We start from the raw sequence: 16385 nt of genomic DNA, 5'->3' as shown, positions 1-16385 counted from the left end.
AATAAGAAAACCCACGAAACCAGCTACAGAATCCTCTAAATTCTTCAGTCTTCTCCCATCTGATGGCCTAGTTTTCTCCAAATCCTTCTCTCCTCAGCCACGTGTTTTATTCCAGATTTCCAACCAACTATACATATGATTTCACGTAAAATATAATCAATAAGTGTCGTTTTTAGAGTATTTACGTGGGGCGACAAAACCGGGGTGGGCGAGTGGGAGGCAATGAGAAAATAAGGGGAAAAACGAGAAGTATAGATGAGTGAGAGATAGATAAATAATGAAGAGACGCAGACGTATTGTGTGAAAAACGAATAGGGGCAAAAAATGGGAGAAAACGACGGACGGACAGAGGAGGACGATCGGTTCTTTTTCCGCCCCGATGTCTCTCTCCCGTCTTCGTCGTCCGTTGGACAAATACGAGTTTATCGACGAAAATGAGTGAAAAAAATGATGAAGAAAGAGGAAGAAAACGACGGATTACTTTCCCACAACTGTATGCAAAAAACTGACGGAAAAAGGTAAGAAAACGGGGTGTTTCCTTTAATTCGATGAAAATGCAAAACGAGGGGAAAATATCAATTTTATGTCGGGGAGCAGGTGACAATATGGTCGACTGGTTGAAAAAAAGAGAAAGAAAGAAAGCACGAGTCGGTCTCTTATGGAAACAGGTGGAATCTCGAAAACTGATGGATCTTGATAGAGAAAAGTGGAGAAGAGGAAGAGAAATGTTGAAATTCAAGGATCCATCGTGCTAGATCTTTGAGAGAAATCGGGAGAATGGTGCATAAAGATGCGAGAGTTTCAATTTCAGAGGTTTCAAAATAAGGGCTGTAGATGGCTAACTTCAGATTTATCATGGCACTGTATAACTCATGGATCTTCGTGGACCAATCATAACAGCACGATGTTTTTGAGAAAAAGTGGGCGGAGTCTGTGAAACGGTATTCAGAAGTCGTTCATTGAACTTTCTAGATTAGAAAAGTACTTCTGATATCTTTTCATTCAAGAGATTCAGAAGTAAGTTGCATAAACGTGGACGGGGCCAAACAAGACAGAGCTTTTCAAAAAATACAAAAAAACTGAATTGCAAAAATAGGTCGTATTCGTTTAGGAGCAAATCTAAAAGAGTAATCCAGACAACCTTTCTAAACGTAAAGAAAATCAGAAGATCCTCAAAAAGACATAAACGTCATTTCGTATCAGACAGAAAAATAATTCGGAATGTCGGAATCCTCAACAAATGCGATATGACATTTGTGCCGAGTGGTTGGCTGCTCTCAATCCAGAAAAAAGTAATGTGCAGATTAAGTGTTTCCTTTTCCGGTTAATCATATTCGAGCCTGCGGATATGGGAAATTGGAACAAGATTGGGCAACCCCTTAACTGCTGAGAGAGATAGACAAGTTATGTCTGATTGGGGGGGGGACGGCAATCGGAAGAATGTAATAGTTTAGGTGGTACAATTTTGGGACGGAGGAAACGAATAGAAAAAGTTAATAACATGAAAAAGAAGAATAGTTGAGTTGATTTGATGAGACATGTAGAAAAGTGCTCAAAGGTAAAAATATCAGTAATGTTAAGGAAAAAGTAAGGAACTTTCGGGAATTCACAGAAGATCAAAAAAGACTAATTAGAGCTATTTTGTTGGGGGATGACTTGAGAGTTCTTCTTCTATAATCTAATTAATTTACTCATGGTTTTAGTTGTCAAAGGCGACGTTGGGATTTCCAAATTTAAAGTTTATAGATTCATTGCTAAACAAAAATACTAAGTGAGATGTGTTCACCCACAAACGTTTTGATCGCTGTTCTCGCTACTAATGGGAATCTCAAGAAGCATTACTTCCAATAATATCCTTGATTAGATTTAAATACAAAAACATTTTACATTTCATACGAGGACATTGTAGTTTTCTCGAGAACAGTTACACAAAAACATAGCTCAAGTTTTATATCGAAGGTAGAGCCTCATGAAGGGTATTTTTGATTCTTTGCCAGATTTCCTCAGGGACAAAACTCGTTTAGCCGATGTTCGAATAGCTTGAAAATATTATTAGTCTAGACTGTTGTCTCTCGAAACAATAGTTCGTTCCCAATAAATCTGATTTCAGGTACAACTTTAGTGGGATTACTGTAACGAAGACTTAATATAAGATTTCAGAATTCTGTGACTGAGACTTGAAATTCCAGAAGAGACATTGCCCCTCTAAACGCTCGTTAGACCAGGAGATCCCAGGTTTTTGAAAAAAAAACAGAAGGGACCAAAAAGGGGTAGTTAGATAGGAAAATAAGAACTTGTTGGAGTTGGCATGTGCTCTCTCTCTCTCTCTTTCATACGTCTGCTTCTTCCGTGTCATACACGTGGACAACTTGTTCTCTACTGCTTCTTCTTCTTCTTCGACAACAACTCCGGAAACTCACAAAATAACTCCTTTTTTTCTACGCTTGGTTTATTCTTTCTTTCTACTTTTTTGTGTCCTCCGACAAAGAAAAAGGAGAAAAAAAGCAACAAAATAACTAGACAGATATCGAAAAAATGAGGAGTGATGGAAAAGAAAAAGGACAAAAGATTTGGATGAAAGCGTTGGAGAATAGGACGTTTTGAAGGAGTTGGAATATTAGAAATGGATGGAAAACGGATGAAGAAATTGGGAAAGTATTTATGAATTCTAGAGATTTCGAATACATCCAGAAATAGACAGAAAACAAGAAAATGCGGAACGTGGGAACGGGCTTGAACAAGAATTTTTCGTGGGGATGTGCTAGATTGATAAATTAAATATAGGCTGAGGCTACTAGATTTTTAACAGAAATTTATCAGAAACAATATATTTTCCCTGTGACTTTCTATTTCTTTACATATTTCTTACAGTTTTATTGGAACACAATTCTGAATATCGCTATAAACCGAAACCGCTATAAAAATAGAGAAAACTAGAACAAAGTTTCTAAAACTCTGTTCCCAAGAGAACGAATTCCGAATGAAAAACCTATAAAACTCAGGTATCCAAGAGAGAATTAAATTATGCCGGCGACTCATTTTTATTTCTTTTCCTGTTTCTTTCCAAGTTCACCTGTCTCAGTCCGGAAGCTAGACAGAGTTTATGAAGTTTACCAAGAATCAGTGAAACTAATAAAACAATGATTGCAATAAAAAGAGACGGATTGAATGAATTATTCGGAAGAAGAACAAGAAAAAAACAGTGTCTAGACAGAGGGAAGAGAATAAAATAGAAGGAACGATCAAGCAAGTTCTCGTTTTTTGATTTGAAAATTTGAAATTATTTTTAGAAAATAGAATCAAAGTTGGAGAATTAATAGAACTAGTTCAGAACAAAGGTGAACAGAAATAATTTTTTAGAGAGTAAAAATTCATTTGACTTTTGGATCGGGTTACTGTAATGAAGACTGTTCTATACCGTATCTTCCCATGTTATTCTCAATTATATATCTCAGATTTCGAATTTCGAATTTTGGGATGAAAGGCTTTCAAATGAGTAAGAATGAACACAAACGTTTTACGAATCCTTCGAAAAGAGGAAATCCGGAAATCATAAATTCAGGTAAACCGAGAGAAAACGAGCAATCAAGTTGTCGTTCAAAAGCATTGAAAATGTGTCAAAAACTAGCTGGGGGTCTCTTTTTTTCTTCTTTTTTCTTCTTCTTCCGATTCCAATTTCAGATGAATGTGTTATTTTGCAAATCTTTCTCTTTTTTCCTTCTTCTCTCCTTCTTCATCTATAAACCAATTTCTCCGTTTTTCTTCTTCACAAACACACTCTCACTTCATTCCAAAAAATACTTCAGAAGACGAAGAACGTCAATTCAATAACTTTTTGACGCCTGGGCTCTCGAACCAAAACGACAAGTTATTTTTCCGGACGAAAACGAAGAAAAATTGCAAAAATTGGGAAAGGGGAAGGAAATTGGGGGTGGGAATGAAAAACGAGGGGGGAAGAAAAACGGAAAAAAGAAATCGAAAATTCAGATGAGAAATCAAAAAAATGGTGGAAAAGATGAGGGGGAAATGTGAAATTTGATCTATATGGAAATCAAAATACTTTTTTCTGTATGTGTGCTCTTGTGGCTTCTCTGATTTCTTCAGTCCTTTTTTGGACTCTTTTTTGGATCTTCTCTTTTCACCTCTTTTTGAGAATTTACAAAAAAAAAAGAGGGACCAAAAGTATGAAAAGGGTGATGGATCATCGTTATAGGGTTAATGGACAAGATGAATTGGATTATAGAAAATAAACGGTATTTCAGAAAGATTAGAAACACGATATTAAAAAAATTATTGTGAAAAACCCAGATTCCCAACAAACAGATAGTTTTCGGAAAAAAATTGTGAGCGGTTGATGATCCTTGGGAACAACAGATTTTCTTTTAAAAAATTCTTGAAATATGGTTACTATACGCATTCCGCCTGGAAACAGACTCTATCTGAAAGTTGCAAAGAAGACGGAAGTTGGAGGTCAAATGAACAAAAACAAAAACGGATGATGGGAGAGAAAAAGAAGAGAAAAAAGTATATGAATATATAAATGAAGGGTTGGAAAAAATAGAGGAGAAGAAAAAATAATTATTGGTGAGTGACTATATAATTTTCATATGTTGAGAAAGAAGAAACAAAAACAGAAGAAAATTGGAAAATTGGGGCCCTCTTCTCTTTTTTCCGTTTTATACCTGTCGGATTTCCTCGTCTATTAAATAAAAAAGGATTATCTTGGGAACCGATCGTTTTTGAGAAAAGAGGAGTCTTGAACGTAATGGATACAATACTCAAAACGGCACACATTTCCGTCAAAGGTACGCAAGTTATAAGAATATCATCTACACCTGGTAGTAACGGAACTTAGGTTTTTGACTAAACCTTCATTTTCGTTTTTCTATTTTTTCAACTCCCCGCCCATTTTTTCCTCGTGGTTCTCACTGAAACTAGTTGTTTCTTTCTGTCAGTAATAAGTTATGGTCACTGAGCAACCTTATTCCAGTTGGATGAACAATTAGGTTCAGAAAAACTTACTTCTCGAAGAGAAAAAGAGCACTTTTTGTTGCTCTGTGACCTTTTAGAAAAAGAGATTGACAGAGAGGAAACAGTGGAATAACTTCCTTAGCAACATGAACATTTTTCCCGAAAAAAGATGTAACTGGGCGGGGGATTCTATTCTGAAAAGGGACCAAAAAAGGAGTGAATGACGTCGGAAACATGAGAGATCGAATGATTAATTGTCAGGAGTCGTGTAGATCGAGTGACTGATAAAAGTGACGGAGTATGTTGTGATACTTTCAAATATCTTTGAGAGGGGACATGCTTTTGTTTATTTTGAGGGATTTCATACAAAACTAATTTGAAAAATAAATTATCCAACCAAAATTTACAAAAATTATCAAATTAAATCTAGGTACATACCTTTTTCGAATGAAAAATAATCGCAAAACCAAACGTAACTCAACAACAAAACTATTTGAATATTCATTCAAACTAAAGCCTTGAAATTCTGCTCAAAATCTACGTAAAATCACAAAATTGGTAAATTGTACCCAAAACGGATATATGAATTCCAATACTACAATTTCAGTTTTGAAATTGAAATTGGAGTGGTCAAAAAAAGAAATAATGAGGAAATTGGATTGAAATTTATACCAAGAAGATTTAAAATTAGAAAAGCAGAAATAGAATAACTCTAGGGCATGTTATTCTACTGGAAGCTTTTTGAGGAAGTTATGATATACTGAAAATTCTTTAAAAATTATACAGTAACCTAAAATTATATCACCCTATTCTCAGATTACAAATTTATATACAATATAATGCTATAACATATGCACAGTATAGTTTTTTTCAAAGTTTTCCAATTAGGCACCCATATAAGGTCTTAAATTTTTCGGAAAGATACCATAATCAGTCTTAAAACTAGAAGATCCCTCAAAAAATGCTCCCTGTAATTTGACACAAATGATTTTTGCAAGAGACTAGAGAAATCGGAAATTCGAGATGCCTGACTATAAAAAACGAGTCTAAACGGGAAAAAAGGTCAGACTGAACTCAAAAATGGGAACCAGAAGAGGTAACTGAGATGAAAAAGAACGGTTTTTCAGATGATATACGAAAGGGAAAAGGACGGAAGGATGGTGGGATGGGATGAGGGGATATACTCGAAGTGATAGAAAAGACGAAGACGAAGAAGACGTTGTAAAAGGAAAAACATGGAAAAGAAGAGAAAGAGATAGAAAGTGTGTCGTCTTCTCTTCTTTTTTTCCTTCATCTTCTTCTCCGTTTCGACAGGAGAAGAAGGGAAAGGAGGGCACTGCTCACACATCATGGCTTACACGAAGAGAGAGCTCCCCGAGCACAACATACTCTCTCTCTCTCCAAAAAAAGAGAGAGAGAGAGAGATGGCTATGTGCCAACCAACCAGGGACCCCCAGCTATAGAAAAAAATGGAGGAGAAAAAGGAGAGGATGAGATGAAATGTGTGTATAAAGATAAATTGCTCTCTCCCGTCGTTTTCCACGTCTCTTCCCGTTTTTGCTCCTGTGCTCCTTTTCCGGAAAAATGAAGAGGAGCCTTCCCTGCTCCCCCTAGCTCCCACCAATATTCAACAAACACCCAAAAAATTTGAAATAAACTGGATTAACGGATATTCGGATGACAGAAAACGAGAGAAGTTGGCTTAAAATGTGTATGTGCTCTCGATTATTTTTTATTTATTTGCAGACGAAAGGAAAGAAGAGATGGCAGCGGAAATCTGGATTCGTCATTTTCAGAGTGAAAGCAAGAGAAGAGGAGGATTACTGGAAAAGCTTTGACATGTTGAATTATATATGGATTTAGTTTTTTTCTCTCAGGTAGACAGATACTCAAAAACAAAGTAAACGACAGGATTTTTAGACTGAAATTTGATTTTCTCGGTGACGGTGTTCAATGGGAAAGGCAACTATTATTTCTGGAATTGGTATCGATGGCTACACTATTCTTTCGGTCTAACCAAAAAATCTGTCAGAAAAAGTTTAACGACGCGGTTACATGTGAAATCTATTTCAGTGTGTTATTTTTTTAATTCTTTAAAAACTGTGAAAACGAAGAATTCATAGTTACGCTGGCCAATCCAGAGTTTCGCAGAAACAATGTGAACAGACCAATACTAATTTCTCAACCTAATACAATACATTGATCTATAAAAACCTCAAAACCCACTCCCAACTCTTCCTAAAATTTCCAGAGAATGAGAGTCACCCAAACTGAAACGAAAAGAAACACAACGAGATGCCCTACCAACCCTAAAAAGGGGGCGGATCTTCCTCTTCCTCTTCTTCTTCTTTTCTTCCTATCACCTAACCAATTATTCTTCTTCTTCTACCCAATCAAAAGTATGCTCCGCCCATCACAACTTCTACAGTATCCTCTACTTTTGTAATGTTCTGACGTCCTACATTCAATTTTTTAATTTTCAAATTTGTCAAAAAATGTCACTCTAGAATTTGGCCGAAATATAAATGAAACATAAGAAAATGTTGTGAAAATGTATATTAGGTGGCAACGAAAATTGAAATTTGGAATAAGAAATGAACCATGTTGAGTCTTGTTGCGAGGAAAAATTTCATGTTTTGAGTAGAAATTTATGTGTGCTTTGGGCAGAAATTCAATGAAATTCCTATAAAACCAATGTATGTAATAACTGAAAATCTTTCATTCTGGAAACTAGAGCAACTTGATTTCTGTTTTATGATTGACAGAAAAAGTGTAGTCTAGATACCTCATGATGAGAATGAAATCTGGATATTCAAGCGGAAAGGGAAGATGGTTTCGTCATGAGTTAATGTGGAAAGATAAGTTATTTTCAGATTGTGACTAATATTTTCTTTCATCTGGATCTCAAAACTGATAACTGAATAATTTTGCTCCATCACAATGAATTCCACAACTTCTGACAGTTGAACATTTGTTCCGAACAGGTTGTGTTCCTAATCAGAGATCTAATTCAAAGTTTCATTTACTGAAAAAACAAAGACCACGGAAGGGAAAAGTTTGGTGTCGTAAAACAAATAAAATGTCATGTTTTCGGATTGAAATGCAAGTGAAAAAGCTTTGAAAGAGACAGACAAACAGACAGAAAGAGAAAGACAAAAAACAGAGAGAACAGGTCAAATATTGACTTTTTATCTTTTTTCTAAACCACTACCACACAAAATAATGGACACGTTTTGACCTCTTCTCAAATCGAAACTCAGGGACTTTTCATTTATAGTTGTGGAACTGGAGGTACACTAACTTTTGGCCTACCGCAGTGAGTACAATTACAGACAGTGTACAGTACTCATTCCTTGCTTATTTTATAATCAACTACATTCCAACAATTCCAACACATTCACTTTTATTCTTCACCTTCAATAAGTGTTACTTTTAAAAGTCTGCGTAATTATGATCAGAAAGTCTAATTCTGATCCTAGATTGGTTGGAATTTCCAGATGATTCATAAAAATGAAAAAGGAAATATTTGGTCAAATATATCTGCTCATCTCTGGAAAAAAGGAAAAAAAGTTTGTTTGTTAGAGACGAAAAAACTGAAATTGGATTATCCGGGGAAAGAGAGAAAGAGGGAGGACGCCTCCAAGTTTTTTGATGATGATGATGTTCACAAAATGGGAAAGAAATGGGATTATTTTGTAAAAAAGAGAGGAGGATGGAAGGATTTATTGAGGGAGTGAATTCAGGAAATGATAAAAATCTGTGAGGGGATTTTATGTATTTTCTGTTGGGAATAGGACGCCCGGTTTCGAAGTGATAGTATTACCAACATCTATGAATACAGTATCATCTAATGAGTTGATATATTTCTATATTTCCAGTATCGTCTCGTCACTTTTTTGAGTCAATGTTTTCAACTTGCGGTATCTAATTATGTTTTATAGGTTAGTTTATAGTAAATTATATTTTGGTAACTTGGGGAACTTTGGAATCATTGACACTCAAGGTTGTGCTGGAAAACGCTGAAAAATTGATATTTGCAAAGAGTCTCTTCGAGAAAAGATTGAAGTTATGGTTTGAAGTTCCAACAAAAAAATAGAAACGTTTTTGAGGAAGAGTTTGACCAGACCGGCATTATCCAGGTGTGATACTGGAAGAAATAGTACTTGTTTGCTTTCAGTTAGTTCCTGAGATAAGATTCCTCCCACATTGACTGTATATAATGTGAAAAAGAAATCTCGAGCAATAATTGTTCCGAATGAAAAAGAAGAGTACCCTTCCCATACTACTAGTCGTTTGGCACACAACGGCACACATCATTTTCAGTTGTCACTTTGCTCTTTTTTCAATTCACATTTGTTTTCCAAAAACATATACATACACAAATTCTTTCTTGTTTTCTCTCATTTTCTTCCTTTTATGGCTTCTCTTTTCTTCTTTTTTTGACATGATGATGTTGGGTGGTAAACGGAAAAAGGAAAAGAGTTCCGGTGAAAAGAAGAAAATATGAAAAGTTTGTTGCAAGGGAAAGTTGTAAAAAATGAATTGTTCAAACGTTTTCAAACGGGAAACGGAACTTGTCAGAGAGCAAAAGTTAGTGGAACACGAAATGTCGAAAGAACTTTGGAAATTCTCAGAAAAGAAAGGAAGAAATGTTGAGTACAGGTGCTGGGAGAAAGGGGATAGACAAATTAGGGAAAATTGAGAAATCAGTTATAGATAACCTCTCATACACAAACATTTCTACACACATCCACACATGTATCCTCTCTAGAATAAAAAAATTACCAATTTTCAAAGACATAGATGACTAAAAAGTGATTAAACACCCTCTTATTGATACATATCCACCCATACATACCAATGTACCCTGTGGTGCCCGACTCGGTAAAAATTTTACTTTTCTGTCATCTATCCGATTTGTCAGAAGGAAAAGCACATCTGCGGCAAAGAAGAACTAAAATTTGTTTTTTCTTAATCAAAAAACAAATCCCAATAAAAAGAAAAATGATATCAATTCAACATTTCAGCGTTCCCATCCGGTGACATTCGTTGTCTACTTCTCGGAGGTGTCCTCATTTTTGGTGTGTGAGTCAATGTTGTTTGGCGGGAGTTCCAGCGTTCTGAAATTTCACAGAATTTATTGAGGAGGAAACTCACGAATCAAGCTATCTCCTGCTTGTATAAAGTCAGTTTTCTTCGCTGGTTCACTTCCATTTATCACATTGAGAAGGTCTTCCATGCGAAGCTGAAAATTGACAGGTTACTGTATCTACTAAATAATTATTATGATCTACCTTAAAGTAATGAATTTCTGAAAGCGCAATGATTTTCTTGGGGTCTTCTCTTTCGTTGTTTCTTTCACGAAACGGACTTCCCAGTTGTGCCATGAGATCATTCAGAAGTTCTTTCCCAGCAATCAGAACAGGAACATTAGATTTCACTGTCTTTTTGTCATGGTCTTTGGAGGTACTTAAAAAAACCGAGAGTGTGTAAAACGAGAGACGCTGGCAACTAAAATTACCATTTCACAGAGGGAACCTTAATCGATCGAATGATCCGGAATCATTTGTAACTGAAACCTTGCCTTTCCAAATCACTAAAAGTATATGTTCCACAGGCAATTCTTCATCTTTTTTAACGATTCGAATCCTCTCCACTGCCAATATCTGTCGACATTTCAAGTATCCAATCTCCAAACTTTTCAACCCTTGCCACTCTTTCAGAATTTACTGTAGAACACGGAGTTGTTGAGAAAAGGATAACGGATAGTTCTTGTCAGTTCCAGCCTCTCGACACCATCCATGATGCACAGGAGACACTTCCAGGCAAGACGCAAATCAAAGAATCACGAAATAAATAAAATAGAACACGTCAAACACAAGTTTCAAATCTCTTGACGTGAGTTAGATAATTTTCATTCATTTTCAATAAATTTTCTATTTTAGAGCGATTCTTGAATAATGGACAGAAGTAAGTTTTGGAGAATAACGGGCTGTTCATGCAACTTTAGTTGGATTTAAGAACAGCAAGTTGATAGTCAAAAACAAGTTTCGAAAAACCGAAAAGCCGTTTTGGCAAACTTTACCGGAACGCTCCGGAATCTCACACCGTTAACAGAATATTCGCTCAGAAATTGCCAGAAATTTCCCTCTCAAAAATTCCCAAATATCAATCAATCTTTTCCAGATTATCCACCAACAAAACGAATGAAGACAGAAGAAGGAGAGGGAAGCGGAGAGAAAAGAGAAGTCGTGGAGAATACGGATTCAGATGGTCTGATGCATCAAGAAAACCCAGATCAGAAACTGCCGACGCGTCCAGAAGTACCAAATGTTGGACAACCAAGAAATCATTACGGAAAGACCAATGTGCACCGAGAATCGAGATTATGGTTCGCAAAGTCTTCAATTGTGTGTGTCTCTCAACAAAAAGATGTTGCTGGGCTTACGGAAGCGGCAAGAAGGGTTTTCAAGAACATCAACGATGAGGTTAAGGTGAGAATAGAGACAATTTGGAAGGTTAGAAATCAACATTTTTGTTTCAGGAGACCAATTGCAACGCTTACATCGTCCCATTGGAAGAAACTGCTCCAATGACATCCGACTTCCGTGGTCTCAGCGAGAGACTAGATGAAATGGTTCTCGCGGATCCCATCGAATTGGATGATGTCTCTGCCTCGACCCACGATTATCCGGATAAGATCAGTTTCACTGGTGCACCACTGTTGGATCCCATGACAACTAGCAGTCGTGAAGTGCTAGAAGTCGCCAAACGTCGTCGGAATACAAATGAGAATCATGTGTACCAAAAGTTTGATAAAACGAAGAACAAATACTTTTTCGATGGCTGTAACCAGAATGTTGTTCTAAAAGAATTGGAATTCTTCGGAAGGTTCCGAGGGGAGGAGTTGGCTCCTGCTCCAGGATATCTCCCCGTTCCAATTTACCAAATGGACAGTTTGGAGCAAATGCCCAGACTTCTTGAGGTGCTCTCAAGTACAAGTATGAGTGTTGTTCGTGGACTCGGCGATGTGATTGGACTGAATCCTGATGACTTCTTGATCGAAACTCTTGCTAAAGTCAAGCATGATTATGATTTGATATGTCTGCGACAGATTCCTCAGAAGGCGACTACCAACTACTGGTGTGTCCCGCTAAAAGGAAAGAAGAGACCAAATCCTCGCGAATGGGCTTGCTACGACGCTCATCATACCAAGAAGCTCGGTGAATTCAGTGAATACTATGAGAAGATTCAGGATTTGGTGAGAGAAGGTAAGGATAGAAAGGAGATTAGACGGTTTCTTAATAATTCTGAATTCAAGTTACATTACTGTTTTCAGTTGAAATTGGCCAACTTTATGAGTGTGTCATAGTAATACTGATTATTTCATAAAATAGATTTTTATGAATTATACAGAACAAAGGTAGAGCTTCATTTTTGTAGTTGACAACTTTTTTGTACGGACACTCCCTAGCAAGTTACGTTTCGAGAAAGTAATTTATCTTTCAAATCGACCAATTTCTATATAAAATAGCGCAATTTTTGAGCTGTCTTCTTAAAATAACTATAACTCTCTAGAGAGTGTTTGTACAAAAAAGTTGTCAAATTAAAAAATGAAGCTCGACTATTGTTTTATACGATCCATTAAAAATATACTTGTTGTGACAATCAGCATTACCATGACACACTCTCAAAGTTGGTCAATTTCAACTGAAAACGGCCAAAGTTTACAACCTTTTTGACGGTGCTGTAGATGATTGCCTTATAATTCTGAATTCTAGTTACCAATATAATTTTATTCATTTTCTCAATGTATTCACTATTACAGCCATCTTGCAACTCAACAACAACCTGGAGGAAGCCGACAAAATCACGGAGGAATTGGCGAACAAGATGAAAGAGTCCAGTATGCCAATGGACGGAATCGATGGAATTGCTAAAGATGCCACAATGGGCGCATTCGGCACCAATATGGATTTGACGGATACTACGACTTGGCCGAGACAAGCAGCGGTTAGTAATACTACTTTCACTTTCAACATTGATTCAATATTCCCGATTTTCAGAACGTGAATCTCTTCCCCGACTCCTTCCGTCCAGATGGCTATGGAACACTTCTCAATTTTGCTGGAGAGATGATTGCCGGTCTCAATAAGCCGCAGATGTACCTGAAACTTCCTGGAGCCCGTACCACTGGTCATCTGGAGAACAATTGCCTGGCCTCCCTCAACTATAACATGGGACCAGGAGACTGTGTTTGGTATGGTGTCCCAATTGAATATGCTGCCGAACTTCAGAAAATAATTGCGAAAAAGATGTCATTGCTGACGATGCTAGTAGAACAATTCTGGGGTTGTGAAGAGGAAATCCTCAAAGCGGGAATCCCACTCCAGAAGTTCATTCAGAAGCCAGGTGACCTCGCTTATGTTGGAATTGGCACATACCATTGGGTACAATCAAATGGTTTCGCGACGAATCTCTCATGGAACTTGGCCACGCCCACGTACACTCAATTGGCTGTAGCTGCCGCTTGTCATGATCACTACTTGGCTAACAATTACTCGTCGCTGATGCCAATTGAGAATATTGCTTGGAATATGGTGATGAGAAAGGCTGAAATGGATGAGAAGATGAAGAAGCTATTGAAGAACATTCTGATGAGGTTATTGGAAGTATTTCAGAATTGTAAATCAGAAATCTGAGATGAGAATCACAAATGATTTTTGAAGTCCACTTTCACCGAATGTCCTCTATTTCCAGATCACTCGCCAACAGCCAATTCGAAATCGACTACGTCTCGAAGAAACACAAGGTCTTCACGATTCGAGATGCCAAAACTGGTGACGTGAAATTGGATTCAGTCGAACGATGTCAAGAATGCCGTCAAGTACTCTTCAACAATGTCCCCGTTGTCCTCATCAAAGAGCACATTCCAAAACAAAAGGGCAAACCAGCGAAGTATGTTGAGGATGATGGAACTGGAACAACAACAGTTCCACTGGTATTCTGCTTTGAATGTTGTTCGAAGTAAGTGTTTTTTGAAATCTGATTCAAGAACTGACGTGTGGATTCTCGATTCCAATTTATAGATCTTAATCCCTAATGTAACTGCTTGTTTTCATCTCATAATTCCAGAAAGAAGTTCCGAAGTGTCACTGTATACCAGCGCTACACCCTCGTCACTCTCGCCTCTCTCTTCGATGGATTCAACGTATTGAATGATGTTCCGTCGACATCTGGTACCCCATCGGCATCAGATTACCATTCAACGTCGAATGTCTTCGATGATGCCTATGATTCGGAAGATGACTCGGCTCCATCTTTTTCCACTGCTCATTTGAAGCCACGCAACAGATACCAAACCAAGTTTTGGTAGATCGAGACGCGCCGCACAAGCACTTTTGTCATCGTATGTCTGAAAGCCTGCATCAAAGCCAAAGTATTCGAATTAAAAAAAAAACTAAATCTAATACGTATATTTCAACTAATAATAACATTTCTTTGTTACGTTTTTCCCGCCAACCGAATATCAACGGATTTTTGGCGACGCCACCTTTTTGTGGAGGGTCCCAAACTTTAAAATCTCTCGAACTTTTTAAACCTAGTCAAGATTATACTCATTTTAACCGTCCAGACAAGAAGAATCTGAACATCTAAGTTTTGTGAGTCGTAACTATCTTACTCCCTTTTTATATTTCTTATACCTCCCGTTATCTCTCGTTCACGGTTATCTACTTCTTTCCCTTCTTATTAACCATCTCTTTCATGTAACTCCTAAACCAATTTATTTTCACGTATTAGTGGTATTCCCCCTTCGATGAAATAAGTAAATTGAAATTGAAATTGTAGATCAAGTTAGACCAGGCTACGGTAGATTTAAAATTGCAATTTTCGAAAAGTTTCGAAAATATGAGAAACACAAAGATTGATAAATAGTTTGTACAAAAACAATTAAAAGTTCTCCGACAAAAATTCACAAAGTTACAGTTTTCAAAAAAAAAAAGAGGCCTATCAAGGCTTGGGCAAACATTTCGGAACCTTGGAGATGATAAGAATATTTGTTTTTCAAAAAATAATTCTAGACTGCCGGCGTCTCAACATAAGAGTAGAAGTCAAATTCAACGGTCTGAAAAGTTGGAATTCATTTCAAAGTTTTGACACTAACAAGGATCGCATTTATTCAGAATTTTGAAGAGAAGGAAGTACGTGAAATACATAAACAAATGGGACACACTTTCGTTCGTTTTAATCAGCCACAGAATTAAAAATTGGCCAAGTCGGATGAGGAGGATTCATAAAAAAAGAAGAAGAGAGAGAGAGAGATCATCTAGTATATTTTGAAGAAGGGAGAAAAGAACGATGAATCAGGGGAAGAAATTAATCAATAATCTTGCTCGGCGACTCCTTCAGCTCCGCTACGTTTTCCGAATCTCATCCATTTGGCCGATGGAGATCTCTTTCCGAATCTGAAATTAGTACATAAATAATATGGTTTTCAGCATTTTGCATTCTTCAATTCAGTCCATCAACAATTCCACAGACACTACGTGCCTTCTCTCAAATATAACTCTTCTTCTCCATCAATTTCTTAAGTAAATTCCTTCATTCTTTCATATCATTTTATGAGCCAATTGAAAAAAGTAATAACTTCTCCCCACCCCAAATAAACTTCCAAATTGGTTCCTCTTTTGTTTTCATGCATAGTTTTCAAAAAAAGTTGAGCTCAGAAGATTTCGGATCAAGTATAGGTTTATTCTGGATCATCATCTATTAGTTTTTCGTTATTCAAAAGATTTAGATATTTTTCGCTATATTTTAGAAAATAAAATGAGTAAAAGGAAGTAAATTTACCAGTGAATGATTGAATCAGGAGGATATGAAATCTCACAACATCTGCCCCTTCTTATTTCTACAACATGGTGTCCTCGATCTTTAAAATACAAGCAAGACTATCCATTTCCCGTTATGAAAAAAACATATCCTTTTACAATTTGATGTCATTTTCATCAAAACCTTCTCCCAAACTATTCCCACGCCTTCTCTACCCTCTCTACCCTCTCCCAACATCTTCCACTTCCTCTCACCTCATCCATTTTGCCGATGGTGACCGCTTTCCGAATCGCATCCATTTGGCTGATGGAGAGCGCTTGATGTGCTGAAACGAAGAGGAAATTGGAATTTTTAAATGAAAATTTTTGAGAAACTTCATTGTCTTGTGACACTGAAACGAGATACTATTGGAGTGGTGAATTCAGAAGTGACCTACTCCAATGTTCATCAACTAGATGCTCACTCACCGGCTCTATAAAAAGAGCGTCGTTCTGCTCGATTCCAGCCAATTGTCCATCCAAATCGAAGACTTGAGCCGATACCAGTGATACAAGAAGGAGAATGCAGATCATGGAACGGTTCAT

The 16385-nt window shown here is 37.0% G+C and overlaps 2 protein-coding genes across 2 annotated transcripts; both read right to left on the bottom strand.

The window, feature by feature from the left end:
- Positions 1-10108: 10108 nt before the first annotated feature.
- On the bottom strand, positions 10109-11625 carry GCK72_001282 (uncharacterized protein; the record flags this gene model as incomplete). Its single annotated transcript, XM_053722898.1, has 3 exons — positions 10109-10216; positions 10266-10440; positions 11537-11625. 3 exons carry the CDS (start codon positions 11623-11625, stop codon positions 10109-10111), a joined length of 372 nt encoding a protein of 123 aa, XP_053591543.1.
- A 3727-nt stretch (positions 11626-15352) lies between these two features.
- GCK72_001281 (uncharacterized protein) lies at positions 15353-16385 on the bottom strand (the record flags this gene model as incomplete). The annotated part of the gene is made up of 3 exons (XM_003111148.2): positions 15353-15437; positions 16056-16126; positions 16269-16385. 3 exons carry the CDS (start codon positions 16383-16385, stop codon positions 15353-15355), a joined length of 273 nt encoding a protein of 90 aa, XP_003111196.2.

Source organism: Caenorhabditis remanei, chromosome I (genome assembly GCF_010183535.1).
Source record: "Caenorhabditis remanei strain PX506 chromosome I, whole genome shotgun sequence".
NCBI lineage: Eukaryota > Metazoa > Nematoda > Chromadorea > Rhabditida > Rhabditidae > Caenorhabditis > Caenorhabditis remanei.
The sequence above is the reverse complement of the archived record's forward strand: the minus strand, read 5'-3'. Positions and strand labels throughout refer to the sequence as shown.